The sequence below is a fragment of the Salvia splendens genome, chromosome 1, assembly GCF_004379255.2.
Source record: "Salvia splendens isolate huo1 chromosome 1, SspV2, whole genome shotgun sequence".
Classification (NCBI taxonomy): domain Eukaryota; kingdom Viridiplantae; phylum Streptophyta; class Magnoliopsida; order Lamiales; family Lamiaceae; genus Salvia; species Salvia splendens.
The window spans coordinates 19090599-19108079 of NC_056032.1; the positions used below are offsets into that span (position 1 = coordinate 19090599).

The following is a 17481-nucleotide window of genomic DNA, read 5'->3' on the forward strand; positions in this document are numbered from 1 at the left end:
TACTGGGCAGTTCCCCCGTGACTAAGTAGTTTGCTAGGTCAGCAAACCATGGTTCCACATTCAACGGGTACTTTCCTTTGTCAGAAACTCCAGCTCCAGTCGCGGCCATTACCTTATCCCAACAAATGAGGCTTGAGGTTTCTCCTGTGTAGTATAGATGTTCCTCTGGGAATGCGCCTGGTATAGCCTCTTCAGTTTCTCCTTGGAATATTCAGCTAAGATGATCAGCTACCTTGTTCTCAGTGTCTTTCTTGTCCTTAACTTCCCAATCAAACTCTTGGAGTAGCAACACCCATCGGATCAATCGTGGCTTAGATTATTTCTTTGCCAGTAGATACTTTAATGCTGCACGATCGGTAAACATGACTACCTTTGAACCCAGCAAGTATGGTCGAAATTTCTCGAAGGAATACACGACAGCTAGCATCTCTTTTTCCGTAGTGTCGTAGTTCTTCTGGGCCTGATTCAAGGTCTTGGATGCATAGAAAATCACGTAGCTCTTCCCTTCAATTCTTTGACCTAAGACTGCTCCGACCGTGAAATCGTTGGTGTCACACATTACCTCGAAAGGGTAATTCCAATTTGGAGCTCTAATGATAGGGGCTGATACAAGTCTTTCCTTCAGAAGTTGGAAGGCCCCTTAACATGCCTCGTCAAAGTTGAAGTCTACGTCATTCTGCAGGAGGTGGGTAAGTGGTTGTGCAATTTTTGCAAAGTCCTTGATGAACCTCCGGTAGAATCCAGCATGACCCAAAAATACCCTTATTTCCTTCTGATTCGTAGGGTACGGAAGTTTTGAGATCACATCCACCTTTGCCTTATCCACCTGAATCCCCTTTTCCGAGACCACGTGTCCCAGAACAATTCCCTTCTGTACCATGAAGTGGCAATTTTCGAAATTCAGCACCAGATTTTTCTCTCTGCATCTCTGTAATACTAGATCCAAATTGGCTAGGCAAGCTTCGAAAGAATTCCCGTAGACCGTGAAGTCATTCATAAAAATCTCGATACACTCCTCCAACAGGTCTGAAAAAATACTCATCATGCACCTCTGAAAAGTGCCTGGCGCATTGCACAATCCAAAGGGCATCCTCCTATATGCGTACGTCCCAAACGGGCATGTGAAGGTTGTTTTTTCCTGATCTTCCGGATGAACATAAATTTAGAAGTATCCACTGTATCCATCCAGAAAACAGAAAAACTTCTTGCCTGCCAATCTTTCCAACATTTGATCTATGAATGGTAACTGAAAATGGTCCTTCCGCATAGCCTCATTTAGTTTCCGGTAGTCTATGCACATCCGCCACCCGGTCACTAATCTTGTGGGCACCAACTCATTCTTCTCATTCGTAACCACTTGGATGCCAGACTTCTTAGGTACCATATTGACTGGGCTTACCCACTTGCTGTCTGGAATGGAATATATGATACCCAGCGACAGTAGCTTGAGTACTTCTTTAAGAACTTCCTCTCTCATATTCGGGTTCAGCTTCCTCTGTGGGTCTCTGTGAGGTTTGGCTCCATCCTCCAAGCGAATATGGTGCATGCAGAGATCAGGACTGATCCCCACCAGGTCTGATAGAGTCCATCCTATGGCTGTCTTATTCCTCCTGAGCACTTCCAGTGACTCTTCTTCTAGCTTACGAGTTAGATTGTTGTTGATGATTACCGGGAACATCTCGTTCTCTTCCAAATAAGCATATCTGAGGCTTGGGGGTAATGTCTTTAGCTCCTTCTTTGTCACACTTGTCTCCTGGGGTAATGGATTCTTCTTTGGCTCCTTGGTAATTAGTGACATAGAGTAATTCCTTAGACCTTGTAACTTCAGGACTTTTGCAAAACCCCAGAATTGCTTCTGCTAACTATTCATCCATCATTCCCAGTGTGTTGACTGCCTCACACCAGCTAGCCACTTCCTTGTCAATGGAGTGACTCAATTCTGAATTTTCCACCTGTTCCTGCATCAGTTCCGTCTCAAGAAATTCTTGGACCAATGGGTTAATCACATCTACAGCATGCATATTTTCTATATCCAATGGCTTTTTCATAGCCTCATCAATGTTAAAGGTAAACTTCTCTCCATGGTATTCTAGACAAATGGTTCCATCAAAAACATCAATGATTGTCTTAGCGGTGCGTAGAAATGGTCTTCCTAAAAGCACTCCGCTAGACTCAGCAGACTGGTACTCACCCATCTTAATAACATGGAAATCAGCAGGATACAGAAAATCATGCACCTTAACCATCACGTTTTCTAAAACACCTTCAGGACTGATGCATGACCTATCAGCTAGTTGAATCACCACCTTCGTATCAATCATTCTGACTCCCTCCAGTTTCTTATAAAGTGAAAGCGGAAAAACATTTATTGAAGCACCTAGGTCACACATGGTATGCTCAACATTAATGTTCCAAATTGAGATGGGGAGAGTGAACATACCTGGGTCAGTACGCTTAGAAGGCATTCTCCTCTTCTGAATCACTGCCGATACAGTTTCTCCAATCAGTTTGGTCTTTCCAGCGATGAACTCCTTGATAAACTTGCTGAAGATGGGAAAATTTAGAGCTTGGAGAAACGGTATGTTAATATCCAGCTTCCTGAAAATTTCCATGAAGTCTGCTGGATCCTCTTTTTTCTTCCTAGGTTCACCTCTATGGGAAAAGGTTTCACTTGCCTTTCATTGTTGCTAACGTGTCCCTTGGAAGATTCTCCCATTTCTCTCCTGACTTCTTCCACCCCCGCTTCAACTTCTGGACCTGAGAAATGTTGATCAGCTGCTCGGGGTATTGCTTCTTCTCTGTTTGTACTCTAGTCATCGTCCTTTGTTATGACCTCCCCTGTTTCAGCTTCCCCTGTTCCGGTTTTCTATCTTCCGGTTTCCTTTTCCAGTGGAGTCGGAGTGGACTTCCCATCTTTCTTCACACTTGGACCATCATACTCTCGCCCCGATCTCAGGGTTATCTGGCTGATGTTCGCCCTTTCTGGTGGTTTAACTGAGGCAGGAATTCTTCCTTCGTTCCCACGCATCTCGCTCAAAGATGTCGCGATCTAAGAGAGCTGTTTCGCTAACATGTCCATGACTGCCTTCTGCTCAGTCTGCGCATCTTGAAGCTTATGCAACACGTCATTGTTGGACTGCATGTTGTTCTGAATGTGTTGTTGTGAGTTCACCAAATCACTCACCATCTCATCAATGCTTTTCGGCTGTCTGGAATTCTGCTTGCTGGTGTTTGGCCCTTGAGGGTAATTTGAGCCTTGTCCCTGATTCAGCTGGAAGTTCCCTAGACCTCCCGTGTTGTGATATTGCTGATTCTGTCCTTGTTGACCTTGATGGTTGGGCTGAGAATTCTGAGTGTTGCCTTGATAATTCCTCTGGTGTGGCGGCACATATGAACTTGCTGGATTATTCTGATTTATGTTCGCCCAGTTTGGATGATCGTTTTGCTGCCGATTGCCCCAATTGTTCCCCTCCTGATTTCTGTTTACCCAATTCGATTGTCGCTCTTGAGGGTTTGAATAGTTGTTGCTCTGTTGTTGGGGTGGCAGATTCGGATCATTGTCAGACCATCTGAAGTTTGAGTGATCCCTCCAGGGAGCATCCATTTGTCTGCCTGGGTTCCAACTTCCGTTGGGATTCCAACTTCCCATGGCGTTTGCTTGAGCTTGGCCATCGCCCTCGTTCTGCTGACCATAGCATTGGTACACTTCCTCTGGACTTGGCAGCTGTTTAACCTTCTCTCCTGGTTCTGGGGAATTGTTCTTCCCTAAGGCAATCAGAATTGCTTTCTCCAGCTTATCTATCCTTGCATCTATTTGGTCTTCACCTTGCACGTTCACCGCCTCTACACTCCCCCTCTTAAGGATGGTGCGAGGAGAGTCGTAAGCCTTCTTAGCATCGATTAGCCTGCCCAAAATCTCTCGGGCCTCACTTACTCGATTCTTGGTAAAATTTCCCCCGCTCGAAGAGTTTAGTAAATCCTTAGACTCTGGATTCGCCCCTTCATAGAAGATGTTGTATACCTCTGCTTCGCACATTCGATTGTTGGGGCATGAATCGAGCAATCCCTTGAAACGCGACCAATACTAACTCAACACCTCATCATAATCTTGTCGGCATGCCAGAATCTCCTTCTTGATTGCATTCATCTTGTTCGATGGAAAGAATTAATCTAAGAATAATAGCTTGAAATCCACCCACGAGCTTATAGAATTTGCCGACAACCTCAGTAACCATGTGTTCGCCTCTCCCTTCAGTGCGAACGGTAGAGCACGTAACCTATAATCTTCATCGGTCGAGTTAGGTGGCCTCTTCTGAATGCTGCAGAGCTTGCAAAACTCGTGTAGAAACTCATAGGGACATTCTATCTTACGGCCATAGAAGTGTGGCATGACCGCCAGTACATTGGTCTTGATGTTTATCAATCTCTGAGCTTGGGTGATCACTATTGCTTGTGCCGGCTCGCCGTTCAAATGAGCATTAAGCGAGCCGATCTCTGGATCGTTGTCTGGTTCAGCCACCATTCTGACGGTTCCTTCGTTTGAGTCTGCAGTTGACTCAACTTCCTCCTTAACGGGTGAGACTAGGTCGTCGTCACTTTCCGAACTCAGCTGGACTGGATCTCTCGTTGTCAACCCAGATCGGGTAGTAACAGGGGAGACTGTCTTCTTAATCCGCTAACTAGGAAGAGCTTCCCTCTTACCAAATGAGTTACTCCAGTGTCCTGACCTTGAGCTCTCGCTCATAAACTAAAAAGAAAATGAAAAACAACAAATGAAAACTATGTACACCAAAAATCTCTAGATGCAAACATAAATAAAGCCATCCATCCCCGGCAACGGCGCCATTTGAAGCGCGTGGTTGTTACTGTTGTCTTGCATTGCTCGTTTGTGCTTAATTCTTAGGTCCGGAGGATTCACTAGAGCACAGGGTCTAAGAGATCATGAACTTTCAGAATGCAGTCGTTATTGCAACAACCTCGCCTCAAAACCTCAACCATCTACACTATTGGTTAGTATATGGAAGTCGGGATCGAATCCACGAGGATGGAAGGGTCGGAATGCATCGAGAGAACTTTTGGAGGGGTTTGGCTGCTGCCACGCAACATGAGGGTCGAGTTTTAACTACTAGGCCAGGGAAATGAAATCTAGTCTATTCTAACTACCATATCTGGAGAATTGAAAGTACGTCAAACTTAAATGCATGCATGATTCGTATCCGAAAGTAACTTGAGAGCATTCACAAAATTCCTGGGTCAAGTAAAAGAGTTACCTAAATTAACCAAACACAAGGTAAGCAAAAGTAAAGAGCAAAACAGATTACTCTAATTAGTCACTGATAAAAGCTACAACTAACAAACTAAAGTAACACCACTACAACTACCGAGCGATTTCATCTTCCCCAACAAACAAGCACGAAACGAACCATACAGAGCATGAGAACAGAGCATACTTCAAATAGAACGATGAACACTTCAATTAAACTAACAGTTATCAGATCTGAACTACTGGGCTAAGTAAACAAGCAGTAACATGGTTTTCCGTGCAGATCCGAACTCACGTATTCCAGATTCAAACGATTAACAGAAATCTAAGCTAGATCTACCAGAATCATCACCAAACAAACTAGATCCACCATTTCCAACATCATCTAACTCCGATTCAATATCAATTCAGAAAATCAACTCCTATCTACACCGATCTGAACTCCGATCAACAAATCAATTATGAAAAGCATCCTACTCAGTAAACAGAGCAGTAAACATTAAGATTAAATGAAAACAGAAAATTGGAACTAGATCAAGCATAAGCTGAAACGAGTCACAAAGCAATCGCCGAATTTTTGGCAAGGAAATCGGCGAGACAAAAGTACGTGCGAAATTGAAATTATTTCTTCACTCATTCTCGGAGTGGTGTTACACCTTCAACTGAACAAAACCACCAACTAGCTACCCCAGATCTCCATTGAACCAAGTGCGTGCGTGAGTGAGTGAGTGAGTGAAAAGTGAGCTGAAAAAAATACCAAGGAAATTCTCTAACTAAGTCCCTTCTTTTTTCGTAAGCTTCCTGGTATTTATAGGCGTGGCTCAAATCCCTAGGGCAACGGTATTCCTGATTTGACGATTGTGCCCTTGCGGATTTCACTCTTTTTTTCTTCACTCTTCTCCTTTATTCCCTCTGCCCTGGTAATTGTCTTTCATTCCTAGGTCTGATAGATTTTTCACGCACCTGGACTTATAAATGCATGTTTGCACCGTAGAAATCACAGAATTTATACATAAAATAGATGCATGAAACGAGCCTTATCAACTCTAATAGTACTATATTTCATAAAAAAATATGGACTACGCAACGTTCAAATATTAAATAAACGAGTTAAGAATACGTGATAATTTATTTGATAGAGGTTTGTTGTAACGTTCCAAAATTAAGAATTTATAGAATATAATATTTTGGAAAGTAAAGAATCAAATATAAAATTATGAAAATTTTAAACTCGAAATTGTAGATTCAATTTGTATTAATATATTATATAGTAATAAATTTTAATTTTTACATTTTATACCGGATTGAGCTAAGAACTCTATTTTATAAAGATGAAAAATATTAACTATATATCTTTAAAATATTAAATGGGCGAGTTAAAATCATGAGATTATTTTTCATCAAGATCCAATTTTAACATTACAGAATATTAAGAATTTAAATAAATTAAAACTGCAGTAAATAATAAAAATCAAAATTGTGATATTCTTAAAATCAAAATAGTAACCTCGGTTAGATTTAATATATCACATAGTATCAAATTTTTATGACAAAAATGTAAAATATCAACTTATATATTTATAAAATATTAAATAACTAAAAAGCTAAGAATTTAAAGACAATTTGGAAAGTAAAGATATTAAATGTTAAAAATATGTAATTAACTGATTACTAATTTTTATTAAGGTTCGACGTACGTTCTAAATATTAAAAATTAAAAGAAATTAAAATTTTAAAAAGTAAAAACCTAAAATAAAAATTTTGAAATTCTTATAATGAAAAGCGTAAACTCAATTAGTATTATTATATCATATACGGAGTATCAACTTTTAGTTTGTTACATGATATATTGAATTGAGTTAAGAATTTCAAAATTTTATTAATAAAAAGATAAAATATTAAATATATTACCTAAATATATTGAGTAAAAAATTTAACAAACATATGATTATTTTTTCATACAGGTTTAATTGTGTCGTTCCGTTTATTGAAATTAATATTTTAAAAGATAAAGAATTTAAATTAAAATTATGAAATTTTTAAAATAAAAATCGTAAACTTATTTAGTATCAATATATCATATAACTAATTTTAATTCGTTGCATCTTATAGCTAATTGAGCTTAGAACTTTTATACTCTCTCCGTCCCACTCAAGATGACCGCATTTTTTAGTGGCACAGGATTTTATGAAGTGTTGTTAGGTGGAATAAAGTAGAGAGAAAAAAAGGTAGTTGAATATTTTAATGATGAGAGAGGAGAAATGAGGTTATTTCCAAAATTGGAAAGTGGTCATCTTGATTGGGGCAAATAAAAAATGAAAGGTGGTCATCTTGAATGGGACAGATGGAGTAGTTTATAAATAAACAAGGAAAATATTAACAATATAGCTTTAAAATATTAAATATATGAATTAACACCATGTGAATTTTTTTATCAAGGTTGACGTAAAAATTCCAAAAATTAAAAAAGAAAATAAAATTTTGGAAAGTAATAATTAAAATCAAAATGATAAAATTCTTAAAATTAAAGCGATAGGTTCAATTAATATTAGTATTAATATATATTAATGTAATACTGTATATTTTGATTTTTCGCATAGTTAATTGAGATACAAACTCTAATATCTTAGAAACAAAAAGAAATGTAAATATTAACTTTATAACTTAAAAAAATGAAATAGACGAGTGAAAAACATATGTTTATTTATTTGATCAAGGTTCTACGTAATATTATAAATTAAAGAATTAATAGAAAATAAAATTTCAAAAGTAATGAATTAAAATCAAAACCATAAACTCAATTACTATTAGTATATCATATATCAAATTTTAATTTGTTGCAAAATAAGTAGGATTGAGCTAAGAATTCTATCTTTTATAATTAAAAAAGATAAAATATCGAATATTAAATATATGAGATAAGAACATGTGATTTTTTTTATTAAGGTTCGACTGACCGTTCCAAAAATTAAGAATTAAAAAAATAGTATTATTTGGAAAATAAATTAAAATCAAAATTATGAAATTCTTTAAATCAAAATCGTAAGTTCGATTAGTGTCAATATATCATACATCAAAATCGTAGGTTTAAAATACTAAACATACAAGTTAAAAATGTGATTATTTTTTAATAGACGTTTGGCGTAATGTTCCAATAAATTAATGGATTAATGGATAAAGTAGAGGAGAGAAAAAGTAACAAATTTTTTAAAAAATTACAAATAAAAATGACACTATTTATAATAGTGGGCAGACCAAAATGAACACTACACAAAAGAGAGAGTATTATATTATAGTATATGTTTCTATAAATTTATTAAAGCATTAAAAATTTTAGTATTTTTAAAATTGTATGTTTTTATTATTTTTTATTTTTATAATAAATTGATGAAATTGATAAACCTTTTCTTACACTTTTCATTCTTTTATTACACTTTCCATTTTACGGAAATAAAGTGATAAATGATATATGTGTAGGTCAAATGTGGGTCGCAACCTCTCTAACCTTTCATATCTTTCACATATAATATTCCATAATCAAAGCAATTCTTGTTTAAGACGTTGGAGTAATTAATACTCCTAAATGGAGTACTACAATTCCAAAAAGTAAGCGATTGCATAAAAGGTAATATGGTATACGTACAAAATATCAATTTAATTATAAATAAAATATTATGCAAAATTACTAATTTGACCCATTATGGTAATGCCATTTTGTCTTTAAATCATTTTCCTTTCATAAATAAGTTATCCGTTGATCTAATAATTAAATACTATCTCTGCCCTTTCTAGATTGAGGCATTTTTTTTGATACGTTAATGCACAGTTTATTAATAATAAAACCAATTGTAAGTATACAATGTAGAGATAGTATAGCTAAAGATTAGTACAGATATTGAATCTACGATTGAATAAAAAGGCAAACTAGGTTTTTGTGTTTGATTTATAAAACTAATGCAAAAATTAGTAAATAAGAAAATAAAATAATTAAAAAGTTGATGAAAATCAAGCAAATAAAAAAATTCTCGGGATGTGATTTCACTATTATAGTCTTTTAAATATAGTCAGTACCCCTTAAGTATATATAGTCAGTACCCCTTAAGTATATAACTAGAGAACAAATTTCAGCCTCAAGATCAAGAAATTAAGGGCTAAGATTACTTTTAGAATTCTAGCATTATATTCAGGTTTTGATTCACTATATGAATAATTTAGTTCACTCAAGGGTATATTGGTCATTTTGCTGAATTAAAATGAGGTGGGTCTTCTCTTTCCCTAATTTGAACATTCCACTTTCGTCTGTCTCTTCTCTAAACCTCCTTCTCTCTCTGTCGAACACATAGGGTTCTGCCACTGTGACCTCCATTCTTCTTCATGTTTCCTCCATTCCAGCCGCCACTTCCTCCATTCTTCGTCGTTGCATAGTTAGGGCTCATCACCGTGATTTCCTCCATCAATTTCCGGCACTGTGTCTCCATTCCTCACCGGCTCAATATTGCTGCGATTGCGTTTTCTTCTAATCTAGTTTGTAAAATTAAAATCTCTTATAAGTTTCTGATTTTTTTTTCTTTGAGCAATAGTTGGAGAATCGGAAAAATCACTGCCTGTTTTTTTCTTATTGAAATGTGAGGTTTGAAAATTCATTTGGTGTGATCTTGTGCAGTGTATTTCTGTTGACAACGTTTCAAAGAGCTTGACGCGGATAAAGCTCACTATATGCTCAATATACTTCACTAGACGCAAAGCATATACATCACTATACACTCAATATACTTCGTTGAAATTTAAAAAAGTACACTAAAAGAGGCATGCAGAATATACTTCACTTTATGAACAATATACATCACTATATGCTCAATATACTTCACTGATATAAAAAACAGTACACTATAAGACATGCAGAATATACTTCACTATATGCACAATATATATCACTATACGCCTAATATACTTCACTAAAATGGAAAAAAACAGTACACTATAAGGCATGCAGAACATGCTGCACTATATTCACAATAGACTTCACTATATGCACAATATACTTCACTACATGCACATTATACATCACTACATGCTTAGTATACTTCACTGAAATGAAAAAACAGTACACTATAAGATATGGAGAATATACTTCACTGTATGCTCAATATACATTACTATATACTCAATATACTTCACCGAAATAAATAAATAAAAAACAATACACTATAAGACATGCATAATATACATCACTATATGCACAATGTACATCACTCTATGCTCAATATACATCACTCTATGCTCAATATTCTTCACTAAAATGTAAAAACAGTACACTATAAGGCATGCGGAACATACTTCACTTTATGAACAATATACATCACTATATGCTCAATATACTTCACTGAAATAAAAAAAACAGTACACTATAAGACATGTAGATTATACTTCACTATATGCACAATATACATCACTATATGCTCAATATACTTCACTAAAATGGAAAAACAGTACACTATAAGGATGCAAGACATACTTCACTATATGCACAATATATTTCACTATATGCACAATATACATCACTAAATGCACAATATACATCACTATATGCACATTATACATCACTATATGCTCAATATACTTCACTAAAATGGACAAATGCAGAACATACTTCACTGTGTGCACAATATACATCACTATATGCACATTATACATCACTATATGCTCAATATACTTCACTGAAATGAAAAAACAGTACACTATAAGACATGGAGAATATACTTCAATTTATGAACAATATACATCACTTTAGTGCACTGATTTTTATTTCGGTGAAGTATAATGAGCATATAGTGATGTATATTGTGTATATAGTGAAGTAAATGTCGTTTATAGTGAAGTAAATATGATATTTGATATTTCAGTGAAGAATATTGTTTATAGTGTATAGTTTTTTCATTTCAGTGAAGTATATTTAGCATATAGTGATGCATTTTATGCATGCCTTATAATGTATAATGAGTATATAGTGATGTATGTTGTGTATATAGTGAAGTAAATTCTGCATGTCTTATAGTGTAATATTTTTTCATTTCTGTGAAGTGTATTGAGCATATAGTGATGCATATAATATTTAGTGAAATGCTGTTTATAGTGAATTAAATATGATGTTTGATATTTTAGTAAAGTAAAGTGAACTAATTTTATCTTAAAGTGCACCATCTTCGATCATCTCATAATTCAATTCATGAGATGGTGAATTCAACTCTTGTGATGAAATATTGAATTAGCATATCTTAAAATCGACTATTGACGATGGAGAAATCATCTTTTGAGATGATATACAGATATAGTAGATCGCGAAATCCACAAGTGAGAAGGAGAAATCAGCTCTTGCAATGAAGATTTTGCAATTAACAACGGAGATTGTTGAGAGTCAGCGTAAACGATGAAGATTGCAGCAAATCAGCATGAGTCTTGCTACGTCTTGTTGACGCGATGGAATTTTTCGAGGAAGAGAGGGGTTCTACTATTGTTGCGACGCCGCTCCACATCGACGACGTCAGAGACCTCTTAGTGGCTGGCGGTGATGGATGAGAGGGATATGAAGTTGCAGGAGGCGGAAGAGGAGCAGGAGGAGGCGAGGTCACGGTCATGGAGGTCTGCCGGTGCTGCGAGCGGTGGCGGAGCGGAGGACGGTGTCGCCGAGTTTGATTTTGTGTGAGCAATTCTGGGTGAGATTGAATGCTTCTACCATAAAATTTGGTTTCCAATAATGCACTTATTCTATTTTTGTTAATTAAATATGAAAGATTTGTTGCCTTTATTTTTAGCTTTTGGATTGACATATGATTATGATTTATTCTCTAGTTATACACTTAAAATTAGTTAGACCTTGATCACTCCTCATAGTTTAAATATCCAATCTTTGAACAAAATCATGCAACTCCAAATAGTTCGTTAGACCCTTAAAAAGCCTTCACCCCTAAGTTTACCCTTTTATAGTGTTATTGGGATTGATAACTCACCTTACCATTGTGCTAGACTAGATTAAGTCATTAGGCAGTTGGAATATAACACTTGGTTGGTCTAGGTGGACTATCTGCTACACTAGAACCCTTGGTGGGGAAGGAAGGTCAGTCAACGATAACCAGGATGTTTGAGACCAAGTGTAAGGATAATAGATCTTACGAACTGTTAGGAGTTAGTTGCACACTCATGGTCCATAATTGGCCCAGTTTGTAATCAACCATGTGAACACTCTCAAAAGGAGGTTTATGATTATATTTGTGATTTTTCTTTTTTTTTTAATAAAAAACGCCCTTTGTGGGCGGGAGGTTTAGGCAGACCTCCAACCCGTAAATAATATCAAAATAAAATGTTCTAACAACATGATCTTAGCCCAAAAGTGACTAGGATCTAAACAAGAACATGAAGAAGCCAAATAGAGGTCCCACAAGTCGAGATCCTCCGTACTATCAAGTGGAAAACTGACTATATATACGAGGGAGAAACGAAAAATTATCAAAACCAACCACCAAAGACGCTGGGTCAACCCACATCTCTACGTCGAAAACGGAAGTTAGGATATCCTAGCTGGTCCATCCTAACCAACGCCTTCAGATACCGAGGCGCAGAGATTGGATCATAGTAAGTAAGGGCAGGGGGGTCTGAACCCCCCTACCTGCAAGAAAGTCAGCAGCTCGGTTCCCTTCTCTGTAGATGTGTGAGAACCGAACATGCCGTTGAGAAGTCATACTCTGGATCAAAGCCATGTGATGTCTGAAATCCGCAGCGCCAAGCTGTCTAGATGTCAACAAGGTAACCAGAGCCGCGGAGTCAAGCTCAATCCAGATGTGTGTCGAAAGCTCCATAGCCATCTCGAACCCCCGACAGAGACAACAGCTCTGCCTCAAAGCGCGATGATGCGGTTATCGGAGCACAGAAGGCATGCAAAAGTCCTCCATCAAAACCTCGAACCAATCCTCCCTCCCCCGCCTCCATTATCGATGTAGAGAAGACACCGTCAGTGTTTAGCTTCATCCAAGGGGTATCAGGGGGATGCCATAGGACCATGAGTGACCGCAGAACACGCTGTCTGGGGGAGAAAGGCATGAAATCAACCGACGGCGAGCATCCCCTCCAGTGGGTCGGGGTGATCTTGTCGGCCAAGACAAGCACGTGCAGGTGGTGAGTGACCTGCCAAATAACATAAGAGGGACGAAAAGGACGACTGCCATGCTTGCAGCCGTTCCTCTATGTCCAAAGAAACCAAGCAATCAAACAGGGAACAAGAAAACTAATATGTAAGGCGGGAGCCCTCTGGAAAGAGGACCTCCGCCAGTGACCTAGTCTAAGTGCAATATCAGTGCTCGTGTGAATCGGTGTGTGCGAGGAAGGAAACCAGGCATTGAAAAACTCCCATGCAGAAAAAGCCGACTGCCTCAAGAAAAAGACATGTCTAAGAGACTCGACTGAAGGAGACCGACAACACTAACATCTAGATGCTAACTCAATCCCCATCCTCTGCAACTTCTCATCCACTGGAAACTTACCAAATAACAACCTCCAAATGAACACCGAGATGGTAGGGGTCAACCCTTGGTTCCAGATAAGCCCAAAAATCTCCCTCTTCGGCAATCTAGTCTGGATGCTTTCCCAGACTGAGGTCACAGAGAACTCGCCATGGCTAGTCAGACTCCACTGCCTCACATCCTTCGCCCTCAACTCGATCGGCGTGGCTCTGATCTGGTCTATCACATCTGGAGGTACGCCAAACCTGAAAGATAAACTATGCATCATATCCCCATCCCATGCATAATCATGCCAATATGATGCAACGGCCTGAGATTGAGGAGGATCATTTCCCGGGACGCACAGACTCCGGATGGGGCTAGCCCCAAGCCAGACATCATCCCAGAAGCTGATCTTCCCCTCACCCATGGACCAACGGATATACTCATGCATGTATGACCAATACGACGCAAACGACGCCAAGTAGGACTATCATGCAACCCACACGGAGATGTATGCAAATGACAAGGAATGATACTGTACTTCTAATTCATGAACTTGGCCCAAAGAGAATCCTGAGCTAGCAGTCTCCACCACAGCTTGAACCCAAAAGCCACTGACACTTCCCTCAAGTGGCGAATACCCAAGCCACCCTCATCAAAAGGCAAGCAAATCTGTCTCCATGAAATCCAGTGTAGCTTCCTCTTTTCTCCAACTGTACCCCAAAAATATCTAGCCAGAGTTTGTTCCAACTCGTCCAGAAAGCCAAGCAGAGGATTCATGACTTGTAAGATGTGAAGCGGGATGGCGGCGAGGGTGCTCTTAATCAAAGCAAGCCGACTCCCAAAAGCAAGGTGTCGATGGGACCAACTGTGGATTATGTCCATGAGCTTCTGCCTGAGGGGCAAAAGATGATCTGCCTTCATTGCTCCTCTGAAGATCGGGACCCCAAGGTATGTGAAAGGCAACACCCCTCTCTGAAAGCCTCCAACCTCCTCAACAATGCTAGCAAACTCCATGTGCTCAGTCGCCAAAAAGAAATGTGTATTCCCATTATTCACCTTCTGCCCATACACAACAATGTAGTGATCCAGGCATCCAACCAACCTTTCCACTGCCACTCTATGTGCCCTCGAGAATATGATTATATCATCCGCGTAGGAGAGATGAGTAATAATGGGGGGCCTTTTTTCGGCATCTGTATATCATCTCTCTATCCCCCTTGATCAGCCTATCCAGAAATCTTGAAAGGTAATCTGCCGCTAACACAAAGAGGGAGGGCGATAAGGGATCCCCTTGTCTTAGCCCCCTTGAGGACTGAAAGAAACCCGTCGGACCCCCGTTCACCAGGACCGAGAACCAGCAAGAAGAGATGCATCTACTAATCATACTCACCCAAGCTGTTGAGAATCCCATCGTTTCTAAGACCTTGAGCAAAAACGACCACTGGACTCTATCATACGCCTTTGCCATATCCAGCTTGAGTGCCAGATTGGGCGATCTCCCTCTACTCGAAAGCTCCTTCCCCAGATCATGTATCAACTCTTGGGCCAGAAGAGCATTGTCACTAAGCAGGCGGCCCTTGATGAACCCACTCTGATTCGGTGCAATGACAAGGGGAAGTAAAGGCGCAAGTCTTGAAGCAATGATCTTTGTGATGATCTTGCTCGTAACATTGCAGAGGCTGATCGGTCTATAATCCCCCCACGTGACCGGGTTAGGCTTCTTCGGAATGAGGACGATCATGGTAGACGTGAAGCTTTGGGGCATAAACGCCCCACTGAAAAAGTCTGCCACAACCGCAATCACATCCCTCCCCACGGTGTCCCAGCGGTGCTGAAAAAATGAAGAAGTGAACCTATCCGGCCCGGGCACACTATCACCACTGGTCCCAAAAACTGCATCCCTAACCTCCTTCTCCTGCGGTGGCGCACACAGGGCATCCTGGTCAACTGAATCTGGAAGTGTTTGGATGAGAGATAAGTCAGACTCTGCAAGGTCCCCAACGTCCGATGTCAGAAGCTGCTGAAAGTAGGTTGCCACTGACTCCCTGATCTCTGTCTCCTCTGTCAGTGCCTGCCCCCCAAACTCGACCGTGTGTATTCTCGACTTAACTCTCTTCTGTCTGACCCAGCCATGAAAGAATTTGGAGTTCCTTTCTCCATCAACAGCCCATCTAATCGCCTCCTTTTGCCTCCAAAAATTCTTCCTCCATCTTCGCCGTGATAATGAGCTCTGCAGACACTCGACTGAATTCAGCTCTATGTGCTGGTGTCGGGTCACTATCATATAAAATCTGTGCCTCAAGCACTGCCTGCTCTACATCCTTTAGGTTCTGGATGATGTTGCCAAAAACTTCTCTGTTCCAAATAAACATGCCCACCGGTTCCAGTTCCGGCGGTTAACCGCCGAACCGGAACCGCCGGTTCCGGTTCCGAACCGGAACCGTGGACTTTTTCCCGAACCGGAACCGTTGGAATTCGGGTTGCGGTCCGGTTCCGATTCAAGATATTTCGAACCGGAACCGTGACCGAACCGGCGGTTCCGGACGGTTCGGAACCGGCAGTTAACCGGCCGAACCGCCGGTTCGGGCGCTAATTTCGAGGCATTTTGATGGGGGAACCGGCGGCAGCTTTTCAGCTGAAAAACTGGCCGGTTCCGGCGGTTAACCGGCCGTTAACCGTGAAAACCGGCCGTTAACCGCTGGTTCAGGGCTTCCGGATGCGGCGCGAGAAACGAGGCGACATGACGCAGCTTTTGCAGACGGTTTCGTTGACTGAACCGGCGGTCCGGCCCAGGAACCGGCGGTTTTGGCCGGAAAACCGGCGGTTCCGGCGGTTTTCCGCCAAAAACCGCCGGTTTTTGCGAAAATTGAATTTTTTTTTTTTTTTTTCAAATTTCAAATTCGAAATTCTTCCATTTTCCCCCCATTTTTATCTATAAATACCCCCCTCTATCCTCATTTACATTCACCCCACTCTTGTGTTAATAAGAGTTTCTCTCTTCAATCTCCCAATTCTCTCTCTTTGTCTCCAATTTCTCATTTGTGCTATTGTGCTTCCATTTAATTACGCAAGTGCTACTCTTATTACGCATTGGTATACACTTATACTTGTTCCCGTAGTTCTATCTATAAGTTGTCTTCCTTTCTCAATTGCTAAAACAAAAAAAATATTATTCCATATTTCTACATTTCTACTTCTACATAGCAATATGTCTTCATCCCGAGAAGGTCGTGTTGATAAGGGAAAGGGAAAGGCCAAGAGGCCATCTCGGAGATCCGTTATTGATGAAATTTCTCAAATGAACATGGATGAGTGGCAGGTTAATATTTATTATCTACTAATTTAATTAATTATGAATTTCATTACATTATTGTTCATAATTTTATTTTGTATTTACAATACAAATATTATGTTGTAGGCTCGAGAAGAGCAAGATGTGGCACATGCTATTGCTCTCTCTCGCTCTCAATACCAAGGCGATGCTTATGTTGGTACCGGTAGTGGTGCTCCCGGTCGCGGTGCCTATTCCCAACAAAGTCCAACCCCTGTGAATGTTGATGAAGACGATGATGATGATGACGACGAGGAGGAGGGGGAGGAGGTAGAAGAGGTTCAAGAAATGCCACCCCCACCACCACCAAGGAGTCGGCGTGGTCGTGGACAACCTCGTCCTCCTCAACCTCCTAGACCAGCTGACAGGTCTTTAACCTCCAACATCAT

The 17481-nt window shown here is 39.6% G+C and overlaps 2 protein-coding genes across 2 annotated transcripts; both read right to left on the minus strand.

Moving 5' to 3' along the window:
• Positions 1-1862: 1862 nt before the first annotated feature.
• LOC121743326 lies at positions 1863-2817 on the minus strand. The gene is made up of 3 exons (XM_042136642.1): positions 2693-2817; positions 2441-2598; positions 1863-2377 (listed from the first exon to the last, which is right to left on the minus strand). The coding sequence occupies exons 1-3, from the start codon at positions 2815-2817 to the stop codon at positions 1863-1865; spliced, it is 798 nt and encodes a 265-aa protein (XP_041992576.1).
• An 11484-nt stretch (positions 2818-14301) lies between these two features.
• Positions 14302-16045, minus strand: LOC121743412. The gene is made up of 2 exons (XM_042136753.1): positions 15152-16045; positions 14302-14820 (listed from the first exon to the last, which is right to left on the minus strand). The coding sequence occupies exons 1-2, from the start codon at positions 16043-16045 to the stop codon at positions 14302-14304; spliced, it is 1413 nt and encodes a 470-aa protein (XP_041992687.1).
• Positions 16046-17481: the final 1436 nt, after the last annotated feature.

Coding starts and splice junctions, on each gene's coding strand:
- LOC121743326 (XM_042136642.1), bottom strand. CDS start 2,817: ATGACTAGAGTACAAACAGAGAAGAAGCAATACCCCGAGCAGCTGATC. Junction 2,599..2,692: donor GAGAATCTTCCAAGGGACAC/GTTAGCAACAAT, acceptor GGAAATTTTCAG/GAAGCTGGATATTAACATAC. Junction 2,378..2,440: donor TTCTAAGCGTACTGACCCAG/GTATGTTCACTC, acceptor TGTGTGACCTAG/GTGCTTCAATAAATGTTTTT.
- LOC121743412 (XM_042136753.1), bottom strand. CDS start 16,045: ATGATAGTGACCCGACACCAGCACATAGAGCTGAATTCAGTCGAGTGT. Junction 14,821..15,151: donor TGGGATTCTCAACAGCTTGG/GTGAGTATGATT, acceptor GTGTATGGGCAG/AAGGTGAATAATGGGAATAC.